Genomic DNA, 18,970 nt, shown 5'->3' with positions numbered 1-18,970 from the left:
TCTATTTCCCTCATTATTGCTGACGTTTCACACGATGGTTGAACTGCTCCATGGTACTTTAAAAAAGCAAATTCTCATGTAAATTTAAAATCGGTCGCATGCGCAGCGATATTGATGGAAGCCTGAATTAATCGCACATGTGAGCCGCTCTGCTAAAAAGTCTATTTAGCTTTCATAAAGTTTAATAATGTAATATGGTTGCTTCATTGCCTGACGGAAATGCGTACGGATGTGGCTGACATGAGAGTATTAAAATAAAGGTGTCTTTAAAAAAAATGTCTATATCGATATTTACGCATTATATCAATAACATTGGATCATTGGTTATTGGATCGATGAATCATTCTGAATCATTACAGACCTATTTACAATAGGGCTGCACGATAATGGTGGAAATGATTATCAAGATTATTTTGCAAAAGAATGCAACGATTATTCTGTAATTTGAAAACTTTTTTATAACGGCTGCACAATTTGAAAAAATGTAATTAAGTACTGTTTGGATATCGATTCTAAAAGAACAAACAAAAAAAAAAAAACATAAAATTACATTAAACAAGCAGCTCTCATATTGAAAAAGTTGTTAGAACTACAAACAAGTAATGATTCCTTTTGACTAAAAAGGATGCCAGTGTAAACATATGGAATGATATTCCGGACATTATTCAAAAGGAATTGCAAATTGTATTTGCAATTGCGTTTTCAATTTGTGGACGCATAAAATGTGACACAATCCAAACGCAATTGCAAATCGCGCATTACGGTTTGCATTTTCGTTTAGCTTAACGCACAGTGACTGCCAAATTTCAAATGGAAAAGCAAAGTCCGTTTGCAACTGTGTTTCCCATATCTTACGAGTTTTGGCCCTGTCATATTTAAATAGCAATTTCAATTACCACGTCTGCTTATTCACTTTCTCAGCGTCGCGTATGTAGCCAGCCAAAACTCAAATGGAATACTAATTCCCTTAGTGACTTCCCAAGACAAACACGCCCCATAGCATAATCCCACCCTTGACCCTGATTGACAGGTTTCTGTGTAAGGCATCGGAAATGGAAATACTAAGGGAATTAGTATTCCATTTGAGTATTAGAAAATCAGTTATTTTGAATTCTTATAATAAAGGTGGCTTAAATTTCATTGATTTTGATTCTCTTAACAATACCTTAAAAATTAATTGGCTTAAACGTTTCCTTCACAATCAATCTTCTATTTGGAGTATAATCCCAAGATATATTTTTTTCTCAATTAGGAGGTATACATTTTCTTTGGAATATCATTCCATATAAACACATTACAGAGTAACTGCAAAGAATTAGCAGCAAATAATTTTGAAGATCCATTCTTTAAATTATTATTATTAACTGTAAAGATATTCAATGGAAAGGAGGAGGCGAGAACCGGCTTGACAATATAAATAATAGTTTAATGAAGAAATAAACGAAAAGACACAAACACTCTTTCTCTGACGCACCACCGTCCGCAGTCAGCCTTTATTCCTCTCGGAGGCTTGATTAACCTGATAAGGGAGCGGGTGTGTAAAATCCCGCCCTGTCACATATATTCCATAAACAATAGTAATATATTTCTGTAATAAAGCACACAGAATTGCTATACAGTCTCAACCCTTTATTTTGAAGGAAGCCTTTTATTTGAATGAAGCCTTTTATTTTAGAGACTTTCTGTGTTACCAGGAGAGATGACAGACTTTGTGCTCTTTCCATACATTGTGAAATGCTCTTATCTCCTCCTCGCTCCACACAACCCCGAGTTACACACTTGTTATGGCCAAACATATTTGGAATTACGCAAATGTGCAACTGAAGTAAATCTGGAGCGCTTTAAATATAACGTTGTCAGCGCACGTTAGCGATGTGCATGAACTGAACTGAACACAGAGCATGTTTGTTCTGTATGTTACATACATTATCAAAGCACGATATGGAATTCATTTAATGTGCATCGATCAAAGATCCGCTTTGAGAAAGCTATAACACCGTTTCATTATCCTCGTGTGTAATATTACAGAACAGTGTGGGGCACATGTGCGGTTCTATATTTTAGCGCGTGCTTGAAAGTGTAACAGTGATTGGTCAGTGGCGAACATTTGAAGAGAGCGTGTGATTGGTCAGGTGAGGTGAATGGACTACAAAAGAGCTTGTGATTTGGTCTATCATACGTAGACACAGCCTATAATGAAAATGAACAATTAACAACTTTACCTGGTGGTAATAATTTCTGTTTGCTAGCTCACTAATATCACAGATGATTATGCTTAATAAATACATCATTTTTATACGTGTAACGTGATTACTTTTTGAAGTTAGTAATCTGTTTACAATTTTAGTGAAGTAATTAGTAATCTGTAAGGATTAATTTGAGTAACTTGGTACGTGACCAACAAATTACTCAAAAAGTAATCCTTACAGATTACTAATTACTTCACTAAAATTGTAAACAGGTTACTGTAAATGACCTGCTTTTTTAACATTGAGCTATTTCTAATTGATCTAACCCTAAAACTTTTAGTTTTGTTGGTGTAACGTAATGTAGTCAAGTTGATTGATCTGTAATACTAACTTAAACCATAAATACTAACTTAAACCATACATTTTTTCAGTGTACTTTTGGACATGCTTTGTAGGTTTTAATGTGCTATGAAAGCTGTTTTGCAATATTAACATATGGACTTGATGTGTAAATTTTTGACCATATGTTTTATATTATAGAAATATTAATAATTTATAATAATAGTACCATTGTAAAAATCACATTAAAGCCCAGTGATTATTTTAAAGTGATATTTATTTATAAGCCCTCTATAAAAAATTGTAATACTAAACCACATTTACAGTTGATACTCATAAACTGTTTGTTTGTTTTGTTTTTTTGGTAAAATGTTTACCCTAAAACCAAACCTTACTTTACACTTTTACAATTTGTACAACATTTCAGAGAAAAGAAAAACAAAATACAATTAAACAAAAAAACAAAAACAAGCAATTTTTCATTAACAATGTTAGAACATCTCGTACTCAAAAAAAGACTCTCTGACAAGCGGAATAGAAGTACACACCTCACAGCTTTTTTGCAAATAAAGCAAAACCGACATTTAAAGAAAGCTGTTAAATAGGACAGACATTCCTGCGTCCTCCTTATGATTCCTGTTATCAATCAGCCTTTGCAAAAAGCCTCAAAATGTCGATATTTAGCCAAAGTAGTATTGCACTTTTGCCTTGGGCAAGTGACCTGCTCTTTTAATGGATCAGACATGCTAGTCTGAATATCCACGTTCCCTTACAACATAAACGCTAACCTTCATTTGGGAACACTAATCACATTTTTCCCCTCGAATGGAAAGGAGATTGAAACCAACAGCAAATCTGATTTTGTTTGTTAAGACTTACAGACAGGTCTTAAGATAATACGCATGTTTAATATATGCTAAGTACATTCATGACTCTATCCAGTTGCCTCTTGTGTCAAATCAGTCAAACATAAAGGCGAAGTACAAAAGGCGCACATACTTGCTCACACACAAACCTTTTTTATATATAAACCTTGTTCTGATTAATTGAGTATTTTTATAAATAATCAAACCTAATCAAGTCCTAATACATAGGTCTACATCAACCATAGTCTAATGTCATAAACTCAGGCCTTGTTCAGAATGGAATATTAACTTAACTACTTACTGAATACTGTTTACATTGCATTTGTTAATATTACGTGGTATTGCAGCAGTTCTGTCTTGAAATGTCCACTGTTAGGCGCTAAAAGCAAATTTAATGTTCTCCTAAAACAGATGAGGTTTTTATGGTTAATGCTCTATCGAGTTTAAAATCAACAAAACTGACCTCCCTACCCTAAACCTTAAACCTACAATTTGAAGTCAGAAGTTCACATACACTTAGGCTGAAGTCTCCACAGATTTCATATTAGCAAACTATAGTTTTGGCAAGTCTTTTAGGACATCTACTTTGTGCATGACACGAGTAATTTTTCCAAAAATTGTATCTATAAGTGTGACTATATCACAATTCCAGTGGGTTAGAATTTACATACACCAAGTTAACTGTGCCTTTAAGCAGCTTGGCAAAGTCCAGAATTGGTACTGAATTGGAGGTGTACTAAGTGCCTCTTTGCTTGACATCATGGGAAAATCAAAAGAAATCAGCCAAAACATGAGAAGAAAAATTGTGGACCTCCACAAGTCTAGTTCATCCTTGAGAGCAATTTCCAAATGCCTGAAGGTACTGTTGGAAACTCATAAGTGAAGACCAGGAAACTCGGAGTACGTCTTCAGCAGAATTCTATATTGAGAATGTGCTGCGTGGCACTGCAGTCATCAAGTCTAACTAAGTGAGACTTACATTGTAGTTTTATAGACATTTTGGTGGGCACTCCTTCAAGTGAAGGCAAAGTACTCAGTTGATGACTGTTAACAAAGTATTCTAAGGAAGTAAGCAGTTGTAGGAACACTTCCCAGACCCTGGAGATTCACCATCCCTTAATCCAATCAGCATAACTATATCACTCAGACTACTTCATTATCATAGAGATAAAAGAAGGTTCACACCTAAGCCATTATATTTGCATTTGACTCAGACAATGATTAAATCATGAACAATGGTCTTCAATTCAGTGGCTGGGACACAGGCACCAAAAGCCAACACGTACCAAAGGTGATAGCTTCAGTAAGCCATTCTTTGACAAAAAGTTGAACAGGATCTGGCAGAGACCTCAAATTAGCAACTCTGTTTAACAGTGTAATTCAGCTGACACTCTTCTCTAAACTACCAAGTCTGATACACATAAACTCATTCTTACATTTATATTCCCACAGTACCACAGTCATCTGTACCAACAATAGTACACAAGTATAAACACCATGGGACCATGCAGCCATCATATCACTCAGAAAGAAGACACATTCTGTCTCCAAGAGATGAACGTAATTTGGTGCGAAAAGTGCAAATCAATCCCAGAACAACAGCAAAGAACCTTGTGAAGATGCTGGAGGAAACAGGTAGACGAGTATCTATATCCAGTCAAACAAGTCCGATATAAACATAACCTGAAAGGCTGCTCAGCAATAAAGAACTGTTCCAAAAATGCCATAAAAAAGCCAGACTACAGTTTGCAAGTGCATAAGAGGACAAAGGTCTTACTTTTAGAAATGTCCTCTGGTCTAATGAAACAGAAATGGAACAGTTTGGTCATAATGACAATTGTTACGTTTGGAGGAAAAAGGGTGAGGCTTGCAAGCCGAAGAACACCACCCCAACCGTGAAGCATAGGGGTAACAGCATCATGTTGTGGGGGTGCTTTGCTGCAGGAGGGTCTGGTGCACTTCACAAAATAGATGGTATCATGAGGAAGGAAAATTATGTGGATATATTGAAGCCACATCTCAAGGCATCAGCCAGGAAGTTAAAGCTCGGTTGCAAATGTGTCTCCCAAATTAACAATAATCCCAGAATACTTCCAAATTTGTGGCAAAAAGGCTTAAGGACAACAAAGTCAAGGTATGTGAGTGGCCATTACAAAGCACTGACCTCAATCCAATAAAAAAAGCAAAGCATGTGCGAGCAAGGAGGCCTACAAACCAGACTCGGTTACACCAGTTCTGTCTGGAGGAATGGGCCAAAATTCCAGCAATTTATTGTGAGAAGCTTGTGGAAGGCTCCCCAAAAAATTTGAGCCAAGTTAAACAATTTAAAGGCAATGCTACCAAATACAAATAAAGTGTATGTAAACTTCTGACCCACTGGGAATGTGATGAAAGAAATAAAAGTTGAAATACGTCATTCTCTCTACTATTATTCTGACATTTCACATTCTTAAAATAAAGTAGTGATGCTAACTGACCTAAGACAGGGAATGTTTTCTATGATTAAATGTTAGGAATGTATTTGGCTAAGGTGTATGTAATTTCTGACTTCAACTGAAGATCTAACCAATATTATCAAAAAAGGTATATGTCAGATAAAAAACACAATTGCTGAAGCAACTACATAATTTTATGGTGCTTCTATGACACTTTCAGCTTGCATGCTCTTCAGGACTTGTACCTCGGTCCTTTGCAGTGCAAGTGCAGCGCTTTATCAGTTGAACTACTGCACAATTTGATCATGCCAGAACAAGCTTATAAATGTAGTTGGTTATGTAACGCAAACATTAAAATGAGTCATGCGCTCTAGTAAAAGTGTTTAGATGTTATAAGATAGTGTTGTGATGAACAGGGTGAAAAGTGTTTCTAAACTGATCATTTGCTTAACTTTTACTGATGATTTTTGTGAAAGTGAAAAGTTATTTCTCCTGGAAACTGCCGCAATATGTACAATGATGCAAGATCAAATCATTACATTAATGTGATTCTATGAGACCAGGTTGACAAATATCCTCATATTTGTCAGTCTGAAGAGAAGTTAGAAGATGTGGTAGATATTTCTTACGGTACATTACAGTTTATTCCACTGAAAATGGAAGATCAATTCGAGCGCCAATATATAAGGCCTTGGAACAACAGATGGGTGAGTAAATGACAGAATTTTCCATTTTTGGTGAACTATTCCTTTAAACAGATCCCATCAAATAAGAAATGTTCATTAATATCTGTTGGTTTTATGATGAAACAGCAATTCTGACAATAAATAAACATTAATGATTAGAAAGGAACATAGAAAAAAAAAAACACAAAACAACTTGTACAGTGAACACTGCATATTCAAAAATGAATTTTTTTGGCACAAACAAAGAAATGCTGTGATTGTGTGAGCCTTTCAAATAGTGGACACTCTTTCATGCATGAATGTGATTGTCGCTCACAGTGAGAAATTAGTGCATGAGATACAGTCTGACTGTATATCAACTACTCTACAAACTCCAGCAGTGCCTAGTGCTCAAACAGTCCCTTGTTTTAGTGCCCTGACCATGGGATACTACAGGTTTAGGTCTCACTCACCCTTAACCGACATACCACCTTTTGATTGGTACTAAAATAAAAAATGTGGTCAAAATGGTTGAAAAAGCAAAGCGATACGTAAATACAGTGCAGTATGCATTTGACAACAAAAAATGCATCAGATACAGTAATAACACATGTTGGAAGTGAAATATACTATTATTCAGGTTCTTCTGGTACTCCATACCAGTATTTCGAGTTAATCTCACGAAACCAGTCATGAACATTTGCATGTCATATTTCAACATGAAATCAATAATACATTATATTTTACATAAAGAAAAAGAAACCAATTTTTTTTTTGCATTGTGACATTATTTTCATGTATATGTTTTCTCCCAAATGCTCATTATTATTTGACTTGGTATTGATGCCTTCTTTTTACGAATCGCTAATCAGAAATTTTCCCAGATAATTAGCATTCTATATTGCCAGTTTTTCAAATATATATATATATATATATATATATATATATATATATAAGGCTACTCAGTAGTACAATCGTTTTTTGTATCTTAATACAATTTTGGTAAAGTGTGAGCAGCAGGGTAACTTATTGTCTAAAATTCGAAACAATCTAAATCTAAAATTCGAAACAATTATTTTCTATGAAGGTACACCCAGTGCAACTTGCATTGTTTTCCATTCAATTCACTCTATCTATCACTGGATGATAGATTGTTTCTGTGTATCTTTCATATAGCCTACACAATGTATTTTCAGTTACAAGTGTCTTTTTGTGGTTTGACAGCTTGATTGAAACCTATTCAAGGCTATATTTAGAAAAATTGCAGAATACATTTTGCCATTTCTAATTGTTCAGTTTGAGCAGTTACACTAGTTTCATACACTAACCTGCAAACCTATCAAAGTCACTTTGTTCATTCTTGAATAAATACAAACACCTTCATAGCTTTTGTGTGTATGGTGAGTAGATTCACAACTTTGGACCACCTGCACCGCATTAACGTGTCCTCCAGTATTATGTTCAGTAAATGTTATATCACCCCTTGTGGTCTCCCAAAGCTATTTCGCCAGACAGAAGGTTAACTGTAAGTGACTTAGAAAGCACACAAATTAGTGCAAAAAAAATCTCATTCTCATCAGGGTTCTCTGTCTAAATGGGCATAGTTGAAGCCCATACCTGGGACTGTGGGACCCAACCCAAATCATTCACTCTTTTTATAATTTTTTCTCCAAGCAAGTAAATGTGTTACAGTAGGCTGTATTTTATTTAAGCATTGTAGGCAACATTCGTAACAGTAAACATACACCATTTTAATAAGGCAGTAAAAGGCAAACACATTAGTCAACCATTTTTTTTTAAGTATTGAAACTTTCCTGGGTGACAAACAATCTGGAATTATGTGTAACAGTCTCATGAAGTCATCTATGTAACCTGAATTTTTTAGAATGTCGAAAGCCTTCTAAAAGCTGTTAAATTCTACATGGGGCAGGGGCACCCTCTTGGGGGCTGCCATTTTAGAATCACATGACTTGCTGATTACTACTTGCATAATCTCAGTAACCGTCTTGTTATTGGACACTTTGTGAATAGTGAATTTATACTATGGCTTCTGTATCTGAAAATTATTGATTTTAAATGATGCTGCATCCACACTACTAGATGTCCAAGATGACACAAACAAAAGGTTACAGAGTGCACCATTAACTTGACACAGTGTCTAAAACATGTGACGATGTTATGCTGTTTTTAATCAAATAAATATATTGTGTCCAGAGAGGAAGATTTTGATTACTGTATTACAATGATGAGAATGAGATCTTTGCACATTAGAATGAAAATAATTTTGTGGGAATAAAAGACTGTTGTGTGTGACAATCCCAGCAGATCAGCAGTTACAGGAATACTCAAACCAGCCCATCTGGCACCAACAATCATGCCATGCTCCAAATCACTGAGATCACATTTTCCCCCATTCTGATGGTTGATGTGAACATTAACTGAAGCTCCTGACCTGTATCTGCGTTATTTTATACACTGCACTGCTGCCACGCAATTAGCTGATTAGATAATCACAAAAAAAAAAAAAATTACATTTCTTGTTGCACTTAAATCTGTTTTGTATACTATTATGATGATAGTGAAACTTTGTAATATGGCACTTTTTGTACCACTGTCTCCCTAAGATGATTTGCTGATGTTCTTCCTCTTTTGTAAGTCGCTTTGGATAAAAGCGTCTGCCAAATGAATAAATGTAAATGTAAATGGATGATTGTTGGTACCAGACGGGCTGGTTTGAGTATTTCTGGGATTTTCACACACAACAGTCTCTAGATTTGACTCTGAATGGTGACAAAAACAAAAATCATCCAGTGAGGGGCAGTTCTGTGGATGGAAATGTCTTGTTGATGAGAGAGGTCAACGGAGAATGTCCAGACAGGTCCAAACTGACAAAGTCTACAGTAACTCAGATAACCGCTCTGTACAATTGTGAGAAGAATATCATCTCTGAATGCTATTCTGAGATGCGGGTTGGCGTTGTTTTGGCGGCATGAGGGGGACCTACACTATATTAGGCATACATATATACATATGGGTGAAATTACGTGGACATTTCTTAATTTCTATTCTCTGTATAAGAAGAGAATTGTCATTTGAAACACTGATTCAGTTTAATTATTGATAGCAGAATCCTACTGGTAGGTAATATATATTTTGTGGAACGACTTTAAAGTGTCACATGACATTTTCCCTTTGTTTTAATGCTAAAGTGATTCGAGTCTGCAAATATAAGCAACAACAAACAGGAGTAAGACATTAGAGGAACAAAAGTGCAGCTGATAGTGGGATGCTGCCCTGTATGGACAGGGCAGGAACCCAAACCCCCTCACTCTCTCAGCAGGCCATGTGCAGTGCAATACATACATCTTCAGCTCACCCTCTCAGAGAGAAATCAACAACAACTACGATGTCAGCCACTTATACAAAAATAAACCAATCAAAACATGGTAAGATTAGACTCTGTACATTACACTTATATAAAATAGTTTTGTATATACATATAAACAAACCATGACAAAAATAACATAAAAAAAACAAGCAACCTGTACAATATACACCTGAATAAGAAGACTTGTTAAGAGGTACTGAAGTGTATGGCTTAATAGGAAATAATTCCCTATATACTGTATATACAGACATAAATGAACTTAATATATCTTAAATATCCCTGGAATCATGAAAGTGGCGATAACGCTCCAAACGTCTCCACCTACGACATAGCTCAAGTCTTTTCAATTAGATGCCATGTTCTACTTTGGTGATCAAAAACCATAGTCTGTTAGATGTTTGTTAGGTGAACTCAGAAGAGAATTAAGACCATGGACAAACTGCATCTACTGGTAATGTATCGCTAGGGGAATCATCCAGATTTCTCCCCCGAGTAGACAGAGTTTTTGGGTATGTGGGGTGGTACGATACCTCCTGGTCCTTGTCCAGTGCACCACAGCTCAATTTTGAACACCCTGACACCGAACCACAGACAACTCAGTAGTATGCTTGGATAAGCAAGTGCAGTTCTAACAGTGTAAGGACATCCCATCTGCAGTGAGCAGCTGGCTGTTGGTGGGGTCGTAGGTGCCAGCTAGGTAGTACAGGTCACCAGTTAGTTTGCTTCCATTAGACTTCCTGTTGCAGGTCAAATGCTCGTATTCCTCACGGGAAACAACCTGACACTTATGAGAGATCGTCTGGACGTCATTCTCATCCTCATGGCACGACTGGTACAGGGCATGCTTAAGACATTGAAAAACTCATTAATATTCTCCAACAAAATTTCAGAAGTCAATAGCAATACCAGTGAAATCAGACAACTTGTGGTTCAGAGAATGCCCTGGTTCAAACTGATACATCTGAATGTTGATGGCTTTCAACTGAATTAAGCTGGTTTACTAATACCATTGAAAGCTTACATAATTTTTTATTTTATTTTAGTCAACATCTCTACTACTGTACCTGCTATTAAACACAGTTAATTATTTCAGCAAAGTTCTCCAAAAGCAAGAGTTTTTATGTGGGTGCTTCTTTTTTTACTAGTCAGTACCAATAACAGCTAAATTCCAATCTCAGCAAACACTAAATCCATAAAACGTTCCAAGTTTAGTTCATCATGACCTGTGCACAGATCTATGATTTCTGCAATGCTGAAGGCTTTACTTATGAATATTTATTAGGTTTCATGATGAAATGCTCCAGGAAGGTCCCAATTTAACCTTGTTAATATACAAGAAGCTAGGCCTTCGGCATAGCAGGATTCACACTTTTGCCACTGCAAATCAAATTGAGTCAGTTCTACCGATGACATAGAATATTTTCCAACTTTATAATGGAGTTGGTACTGAACTATCTGTACATTTTGACATCCCTGCTACCTGCAATTAAGCATATTTAATACCTTACTCATTGCGGCATAAATTTGTTGTTCTCCTAAAGCCCAGCTGTTTTTTTTTTTTTTTTTAAATATAGTCAATTACTCTAGTAATATTTTCATAAACCACTTGAAATCTATCATAACTGACTGGCCTCCAAAAATGTGGATACGTACTTTGCCATCACGGTGTCTGTTGCCAAGCTTGGTCTCTTCGGGGTGGTAGAACCACTTGACCTTCACAACCATACTGCTCTGCCACGATTCCCAGAAACTCTCAATGCGACCGATTAGTGGCAGATGAGGCTGGCCAGCTGAAAGGAACACGGCACAGTCTCCTACCCGAACCATGTCCTTGCCTCGTACTATGGCCTTGTAAAAAAGGTTCTGGGCCTTCCCCTTTGATCCACGGTGCTAATGGAATAGAAGAAGCTTCAGATGTTTGTACTTAGTGCAAAGTAACAAATTAATCTGCTTTAAAGCTGCAATGTGTAATTTCTGCGCAACTAGTAGCAACAAAAGTAATTGCAAAAATAATTATTGATTCCAAACATGTTACCCTTCACACCCATACCACCCCATCTGCTCCATTCCTCTCCTTCCATTGATCAGGCAAACTACTCAATGCCCCATTAAACAGCTTAATTATGGTAGTCTTGTCCCAACCTCATGCCATTGGTTGAGCCTAGGGTTGCACCCAATCGGTAACAGTATTGGTTACTGTAACAGCAAGTACAAAACAGAAAGTATCGTACTTCTACTCTGTCTCTAGAACATGATATAGGTGCATCCCTAGTTGAGCCAGTCACAATGTTTACATTCTTCATGAAGTAAACATATGAATGACTGATATACGGTTGTCTCTGCACTTTCAACTGGGATTAGAGACTGGTATTGGCAACTGTTATCCTGTCAGCAATTTGTAAAGATGTATGCAGTTGGAGGCTTACCTGTGCAGGGTTTCCAGACCATCTCCATAGCTGTCTAGATGGCAGGATGGGTGACAGCCTCGGCTTGGTCTGGTCTGTCAGATGCCTTTGCCTGTTAAGAAGCTCCTTTGAGGTTTTGGAGAGTGAGCTGGGACACTCTTTCCTCTTCTGAGGCTTGCTGCTAACACTGTTGCTACCACCTTTGGCACTGGACACGGCCACAGCTTTGGCCACAAACGAGTGTCGTGGAGGTCCAGAAGGGGGTTCAGGGGTCTGGATCAGAGAGTGGTGTGGGGTCAAGCAACTCTGCAGCAGCAGTGTGGAACTCTCCTCATCCTCCGAGCTGTATGATGAGTCGTTATCTGAGGAACACAAGCTGGAACTGGAGAGAGAACCTGAACTTGAGGAGCTTGAGGAACCTGAGGAAGATGATGACACTGAAATGCTCGAGATAAATCTGCCAGCTGTTCTTAAACCTCCCGAGGCTGGAGTAAGTGCTCCACTGACTGTTCTTCTTTGGTCTTCCTCATCCATGTCTGAGTAAGAGCTGTGGCAGTCTCTATGGCAGCCAAGATTCAAGTCTTTATACTCATTAATGCGCAAGGTTGGCGATGGCTTCCTCTGTCCCTGCGTCCCTTTCAGCAAGAGCTCTGCTCCAGAGCCATCACCTTTCCTATTGTCCTTGACCAGCAGGACTGGGTGGGAATAAACCTCTGTCCTGGGCAGACCACCTATACAGTTGGAGCCAAAACCAGAAGCTCTGAGCAACAGAAGAGCCTTGCTACTCTTAGTCTTTGGAGATGTTACACCTTCGTGGTCCAATTTCACTAGAAATTCTGCTTTCCTACCCCGAGTTGGTGCTGGGTCCTTAGTCCTACTCTTTTGAATGCAAGAGGTGTTTTTGCCCTCCAGTGACATCCTGAAGCATGAATAACCATTGGCTATGCTGCTGAACGAGTCCACCTCAAAGGAGCTACTACTAAAGATACCTTTGGCTGGTGTCGTCATTGAGACTGAAGGTCGAGAAGATGTTTCTGCCACCCTGCCTTTCAAGGCTTTCTTTGAGTCTGAACCATTAAGCTGGAAAAAATTAATCGGCGTTCTCCTTCTCGGTGCATCTAATGATGACCAGTTCAAAGAAGATGCTGAGCTTTTCACCACATTGTTTGAGATAGACTTCCTCAGCCCTGAACCCTTAGGCCTCCCTGGGGGGGAAAAAATTTAATGTCTGTGAAGAAACCTTAGTATCACATGTTTGCTGAAAAGGATTATACAAGTTTTACCTTTCTGAAAAGAAAAAGAGTCTCAACAAAAAAAATCCATATTTTAAAGTATTGCAATATATGACTTCATGTTACTGTGTCGAAATTAACAGCAAGAATCAATATTTTTAGTTCCATTTTTCACATTAGTATTTTTTGGGATAAAACATTGAACTCCATATAGAGCAAGTGTGTCAGAATATGAAACATACTGCAGCATTTAGATTGATCTTCATAGTAGGCGGCAATAGGTCTAAAGATCTTCCGCTGTTCAGTCTGTGCTTTGAACCACTGCCCCCAGAAGCCGAAGCGGGAAATGTTTTTGAATGTATGTGCACATGTGAGTGTTGGGCATAGGGGTGTGGGTCCCCTTAAGTGTTTTGGGATTTGGACATCCCAACCCCACTTTTCCGGTCGTCCATAATAAGTGGATAAAGATTTTAAACAATTGTTTTTTAGAGATTGTGTAACCATTTATAGAAATTAAAATCAAACTAAATATGCAGACCTGAGCTTAACTACACAAATGAATACTCAATATAGAAATTTCTATGACTTTTTCAGTCTGGTGTTTTGTGCATACCCGGTCCTCTGACTGGTTTGTCCTGAGCTCTGGATCTGTCTGTACTTGTCGTCCTCTTACTCAGAGTCCCATTATCTTGTGTTGAACTGCTTCTGCCAAACTGTCCATCAGAAACCAGCACAGTGTCTGAATCTGCACCTGACAGAGTGGAGAAGGTGAAACTTTAATTATATTACAGTGAATGACAAGTATATGAGAAGCATCCATGTCTAACAATCAATGATATTAGCTCTGTTCAAAAACCTAGTGAGCTGCCTACCAGCATTTTTCCCATCATAGGCATCATAGCCTTAAAAAAAAAAAAAAAGCATCATGTGTATCAAAATGGAGTCGATAGAAATGTAAATTATTCAGTACATGAAAATAGTTCCATTTAATTTAAAATAGACTTTTACCCAAAATGAGTGTGATGATTTTCTCTGCTTAATAGAATATTGTGTTGTACTAGAGTCAACTGTGAGCATTAGTCTCAAGCAATTCTCATAAGGATCGCTGCTTGTGTGATGTGCATTAGTGCCTTCAATCAGGGATGCTCCGCTCGATCAGCCACAGTATCAGTGGTCAGTATCGGCCGATATTCACGTCCTTGTCGCTCATGTCGCAGAACAAGTGTGGCTTCTTTTAAGACTTGAGCAGCACTGTCATGGCATGATGGAGTGTGGTGGATACTGGCATAGTGTTGAAAGAAAACAAACTTGATGTGTGGTGTGTGGTGTATTGTGTACTGATAAATGTGCCGTTTCACACATGACAAAGCTGCTTTCCTTTCATCTCTTGCCCTCATGAGCGAGCACGTGTTCCCCTCAAGCAGCAACAAGTGAAAAAATCTAGGCAAAGTGACATTACTTGGAAGAGGAAAATTCAGTTAATACTGACAGTGTGCAGAAAGCCAGTTATGACAGATCTTGATAAAAGATTAAATGGTCGGTATCAGGATCGCTATGGGCCGATCAGGTGACAAGAAGATCGGTGATCAGTATCGGCTGTAAAATCCTGACTGGAGCATCACTACTTTTTACGTAGAGTGTTTTAATCAGTCTCCATTTCGGTTAAGATGCTGCCTTAAATAGTAGACATCTCACCAGGTATTGAAACAGAGCTTCTCTCCAGAATCATCAGAATCACATTTCAACTATATAAAACTATGTGGGACCTACATTGAATTTGATAATTGGGTGGAAGAAAGCGAATATTGGAAAGAGATATCCACCCTCTGTCCCCGTCATCAAACTCCACCATAACTCCACCAGGTTTACCTGCATCACCAGCACCACCTAGAAGATTACAAGAATCAGTCAATTTGTTTATATTTTCAAAATGTTTTGTTAGTGCCACAGAGTCACTTTTTGGGGGAAATCAGCCTATGAATGGTGTACTTAAGTGTTATCGCTGCAAATTAAGCTTGAACAAGAGATAAAAAAATTAGATATTAGAATATTGCGTTTTAGCAACATGTGCCATCACTGCAATCAACTGTGAGGGTTAATCAAGTCTCATAAGGACTGGAAAAGGTGGAAAAAGGTTACACACATCAACTTAAATATTTAACTTTAACATTTGATTAAAAAAAACTGAAATAGACTGGTGATTCCAAGGGAAGAGAAAGTTATGTCTCACCCCTTCGCACATATCCTGGGTAAAGACATCGCGAGCGCTCGCTCCAGTAAGCACACACTCTAGTCCCCTCTGTTAGCACAGCCTCACTTTCAGGGCGTACGTCCAACACCTAACACACACACAGACGGAAACAAACTTCTGTCAGTCAGTGCCAATGAAAGAGGTTTTTGGGCTTCCAAGATAAAAAATGAACACACACACACACACCGAGTGAAGCTCTTATGAAAGTGTCACTTATCTCATGCCAGCATGTTCGGGCTGAGAGCCACGGAAGCGGAGGTGCGGTAAACAGTAAGTTGCTGAGTAATAATGAGCGCTGTGTGAATGGAGTGACTGTGATTGCGGGTTTGCATCTTCCCGGGATAACAGTAGCGTCCAGTTCCCCCATTCACATCCAACCCCTTTCAGGTTTCTTTAATTTACTGTTGCTATGGTGACGGGCGCCTCTTACTGATGAAGTGAGTGAAGCTGAAAGCTTGTGTGTGTGTGTGTGTGTATAGATTGGTGTCAAAGGTACATGAAGGAATAGATGCCTGTGGAAAGTGGAAGTTGAGTGTAATTACAGACAGCTGCTGTTTACACAATGAAACCGCTGAATAACAAAGTTTGTGTGTGTGCGCGTGTGTGTGTGAGACCCCTCCCAAACAAAAGTGACACTTTTTTCCCCAGGAAATATAAGCAGGAAAGGTACCAATGGGATATTTTATTCTAGTCAACGCACTTAATACAGCAAACTATTATGTAGATAAAGTAAAGACTTTTAACCTGGTATAAGCAAAGTTTTACACATTTTGTTGATTTTAAAGCATGTTGCGGCCTGTGCTGTATTTGACACACAAAGATGTCAAAGAATACAAAAAAGTGATAAGGTCTAAACACAAGTATTCCATGTAAATACAAATGTGTAAGAAATTATGTATTTCCTTCTGAAACAGAACATTTAACTTAGGGGTTCCCAAACTATGGCCCTCTGAAATATGGAAACCCTTCAGAGATGGGGAGTTTGTGAAGAGCTGTTAGAGCTGATAGCGGTTGTCACTGAAGTCTGTCCCAAAAAGAGAGAAACAATTAATGGAGTGAGTCTCTCTGCTAGTACCATCACGAGAAGGGTAGAGGAAATGGGGAGAAACATCCATCTTCAGCTGTAATCTCAATGTAAGTCATTTTGACTGTTTTTCACTGGCGAATGATGAAAGTAATGACGTTCGGGACACAGTACAGCAGCTTATTTTCGTACTTGTAGGTGATAGAGCCAATTTTGAGATCTGTGAAGAGCTTGCTGCCTTACAAAGCATGAAGGGGACAACAACAGGGCAAGATATTTTTGAGAAGGTTTGTGAAACATTTCAATATTTGGGATTTGACAGGCAAAATGTATCAATGCAACAACAGACAGAACACCAAGCATGGTCGGTGAGAAACGGGGACTAATAGGGCTCATCAATAAAGAGATGGATAAACGAGGCCACTACATATACACAGCTTAATTCACCAGCAGGCGTTATGTCATGAAGGTTGTGCTGTCATGCGTAAACTTCATCAGAGCGAACAGACTTTACCACAGACAATTCCAAAGATTCCTGTCCGAGCTAAACTCCGCTCTTGGTGACATACCATACCACACTGAGATCAGATGGTTGAGTCGTGGCATAGTGCGAGGTGTTTTTTCAAACTGCTTCCCAAGATCAACACCTTTCTACAGACTAAATAATAATCTGTCCCAGAACTGACCGATCCAGAATCGAAATCGAACAGCTCCCACTGATGTAAGATTGTAGTTACTACAACATTGTTGTACACATAGTTTCACACATATTTTGTTTTTATTACTAGCCAATAATAATAATAAAAAGTTAATGTTCTGTTGAAATGACTGGACCTTTTCTCCCCTTTTGATGTCTTGACATTCACGTGTCAAAGATAGCATGTCTGCAATGACAAAGTAGGCCTATCTTAAAGCAAGTTGCTAAGAAATGTATACATACAATTCAATACAAGACACCAACATTAAAATAATGTTCTGTGGATGGATTTTCATTGTAAAATGAATCTATGAGATAATAGCTGAAGAATAATCTCCATGGTAAAATACTGTAAGCTCACTCCGGTCCCCTTGAAAAAATTACAGAATGACCTGGCCCTAGCAGCAGAAGGTTTGGGGACCCCTGATTTATACATGGTGAACCGATTAAATGGTAAAAGGTGGTCTCAATTTGCAGTGTTGGGTAGTAATGGACTACATGAAATCTGGAGTACACAAATTGCAGTACACAGTCGTTGCACGTCTTGCATGGTCATGACAAAATAGAGGCCAGACACTCTTCAATATTTTAATCACAGGAAGAGCACCATGTTGTGTTAATGTGTTGTATGTGTTTGTGTGTAGTCTTGTAGGTTAGGTGTGAATGGATGCAGAGCTTGATGTGGTGTGAAGACAACAGATGCAAAAGGTGTGTTGGAAAATGCTGTTGTAGAAAGAGGATATTATTTTGTGTAGCTCTTTAATGGCAGAGGGGATTTTGGAGATTGTGTTGTTGTGTGTGTGGGTCCTGAGAGGTTAGAGCTCAGAGTGTAGGCGGGTTTGTTTGCTGTTTGAGTGGGAAACTTACAGCTTCATGCAAGAGCTGCTCCAGGGAGTAGATTCTGGGCCGGTTTCCTCTCTCACCGTTGATAACAATGCTGTAGCTGCAGAGAGTACAGAGGAGAGAGTACAGAGGAGATGTTTCAGTGGTGTGTGTAATGCTTGGTCATACAGGTCAAGATCCTGCAGATGGCTGCACTTTCATTGGCTGTGACAGATTCTCTTCACTGTTTCTCAATGCCAAGAACATGTTATTGTTCTTGCGTTCTTGTGAAAATCGGTCTTGCCTAACTACCTTGAAAGCGTGAACTCGGAAAACACATGGACGTAAAACGCATCTATGCGTGTTTTGAGATGTGTTGCCATATGCAGATTCAACAACCTCTTAATATTTTTTTTTCAGAGATGGGTGATAACGTCAAACAAGTCCTCAAGAACATAAGAACGCAAAAAAGAACGGACATCGAGAAACAGTACTGGCGAACAGAGGGCTCAGAGGAAGTGATGTCACAGTGCAACCACTAAGGACTGTGGGAAACTAGTGGATGATGCTCAATGCTCATTTAACTGGCTACTGAACATAGGCCCCATTTACACCTGGTATTTAGATGCATTGTAGGCGATCCATTTGACAAGACAG

General features: G+C 38.3%; 1 protein-coding gene across 1 annotated transcript in view; it reads right to left on the bottom strand.

The window, feature by feature from the left end:
- Positions 1-2,803: 2,803 nt before the first annotated feature.
- The window catches only part of LOC127648372 (BAH and coiled-coil domain-containing protein 1-like), a 170,657-nt gene continuing 154,490 nt past the window's right edge, over positions 2,804-18,970 (bottom strand). Inside the window, exons 23-29 of the mRNA XM_052133030.1 lie at positions 18,359-18,434; positions 15,750-15,858; positions 15,290-15,406; positions 14,133-14,270; positions 12,309-13,492; positions 11,536-11,772; positions 2,804-10,726 (exon numbers count right to left, since the gene is read on the bottom strand). Of these exons, the coding sequence (XP_051988990.1) occupies positions 10,511-10,726; positions 11,536-11,772; positions 12,309-13,492; positions 14,133-14,270; positions 15,290-15,406; positions 15,750-15,858; positions 18,359-18,434 (2,077 nt within the window). The 3' untranslated portion in view covers positions 2,804-10,510. The remainder of the gene's footprint in view (positions 10,727-11,535; positions 11,773-12,308; positions 13,493-14,132; positions 14,271-15,289; positions 15,407-15,749; positions 15,859-18,358; positions 18,435-18,970) is intronic.

Source organism: Xyrauchen texanus, chromosome 8 (assembly GCF_025860055.1).
Source record: "Xyrauchen texanus isolate HMW12.3.18 chromosome 8, RBS_HiC_50CHRs, whole genome shotgun sequence".
Classification (NCBI taxonomy): domain Eukaryota; kingdom Metazoa; phylum Chordata; class Actinopteri; order Cypriniformes; family Catostomidae; genus Xyrauchen; species Xyrauchen texanus.
The sequence above is the reverse complement of the archived record's forward strand: the minus strand, read 5'-3'. Positions and strand labels throughout refer to the sequence as shown.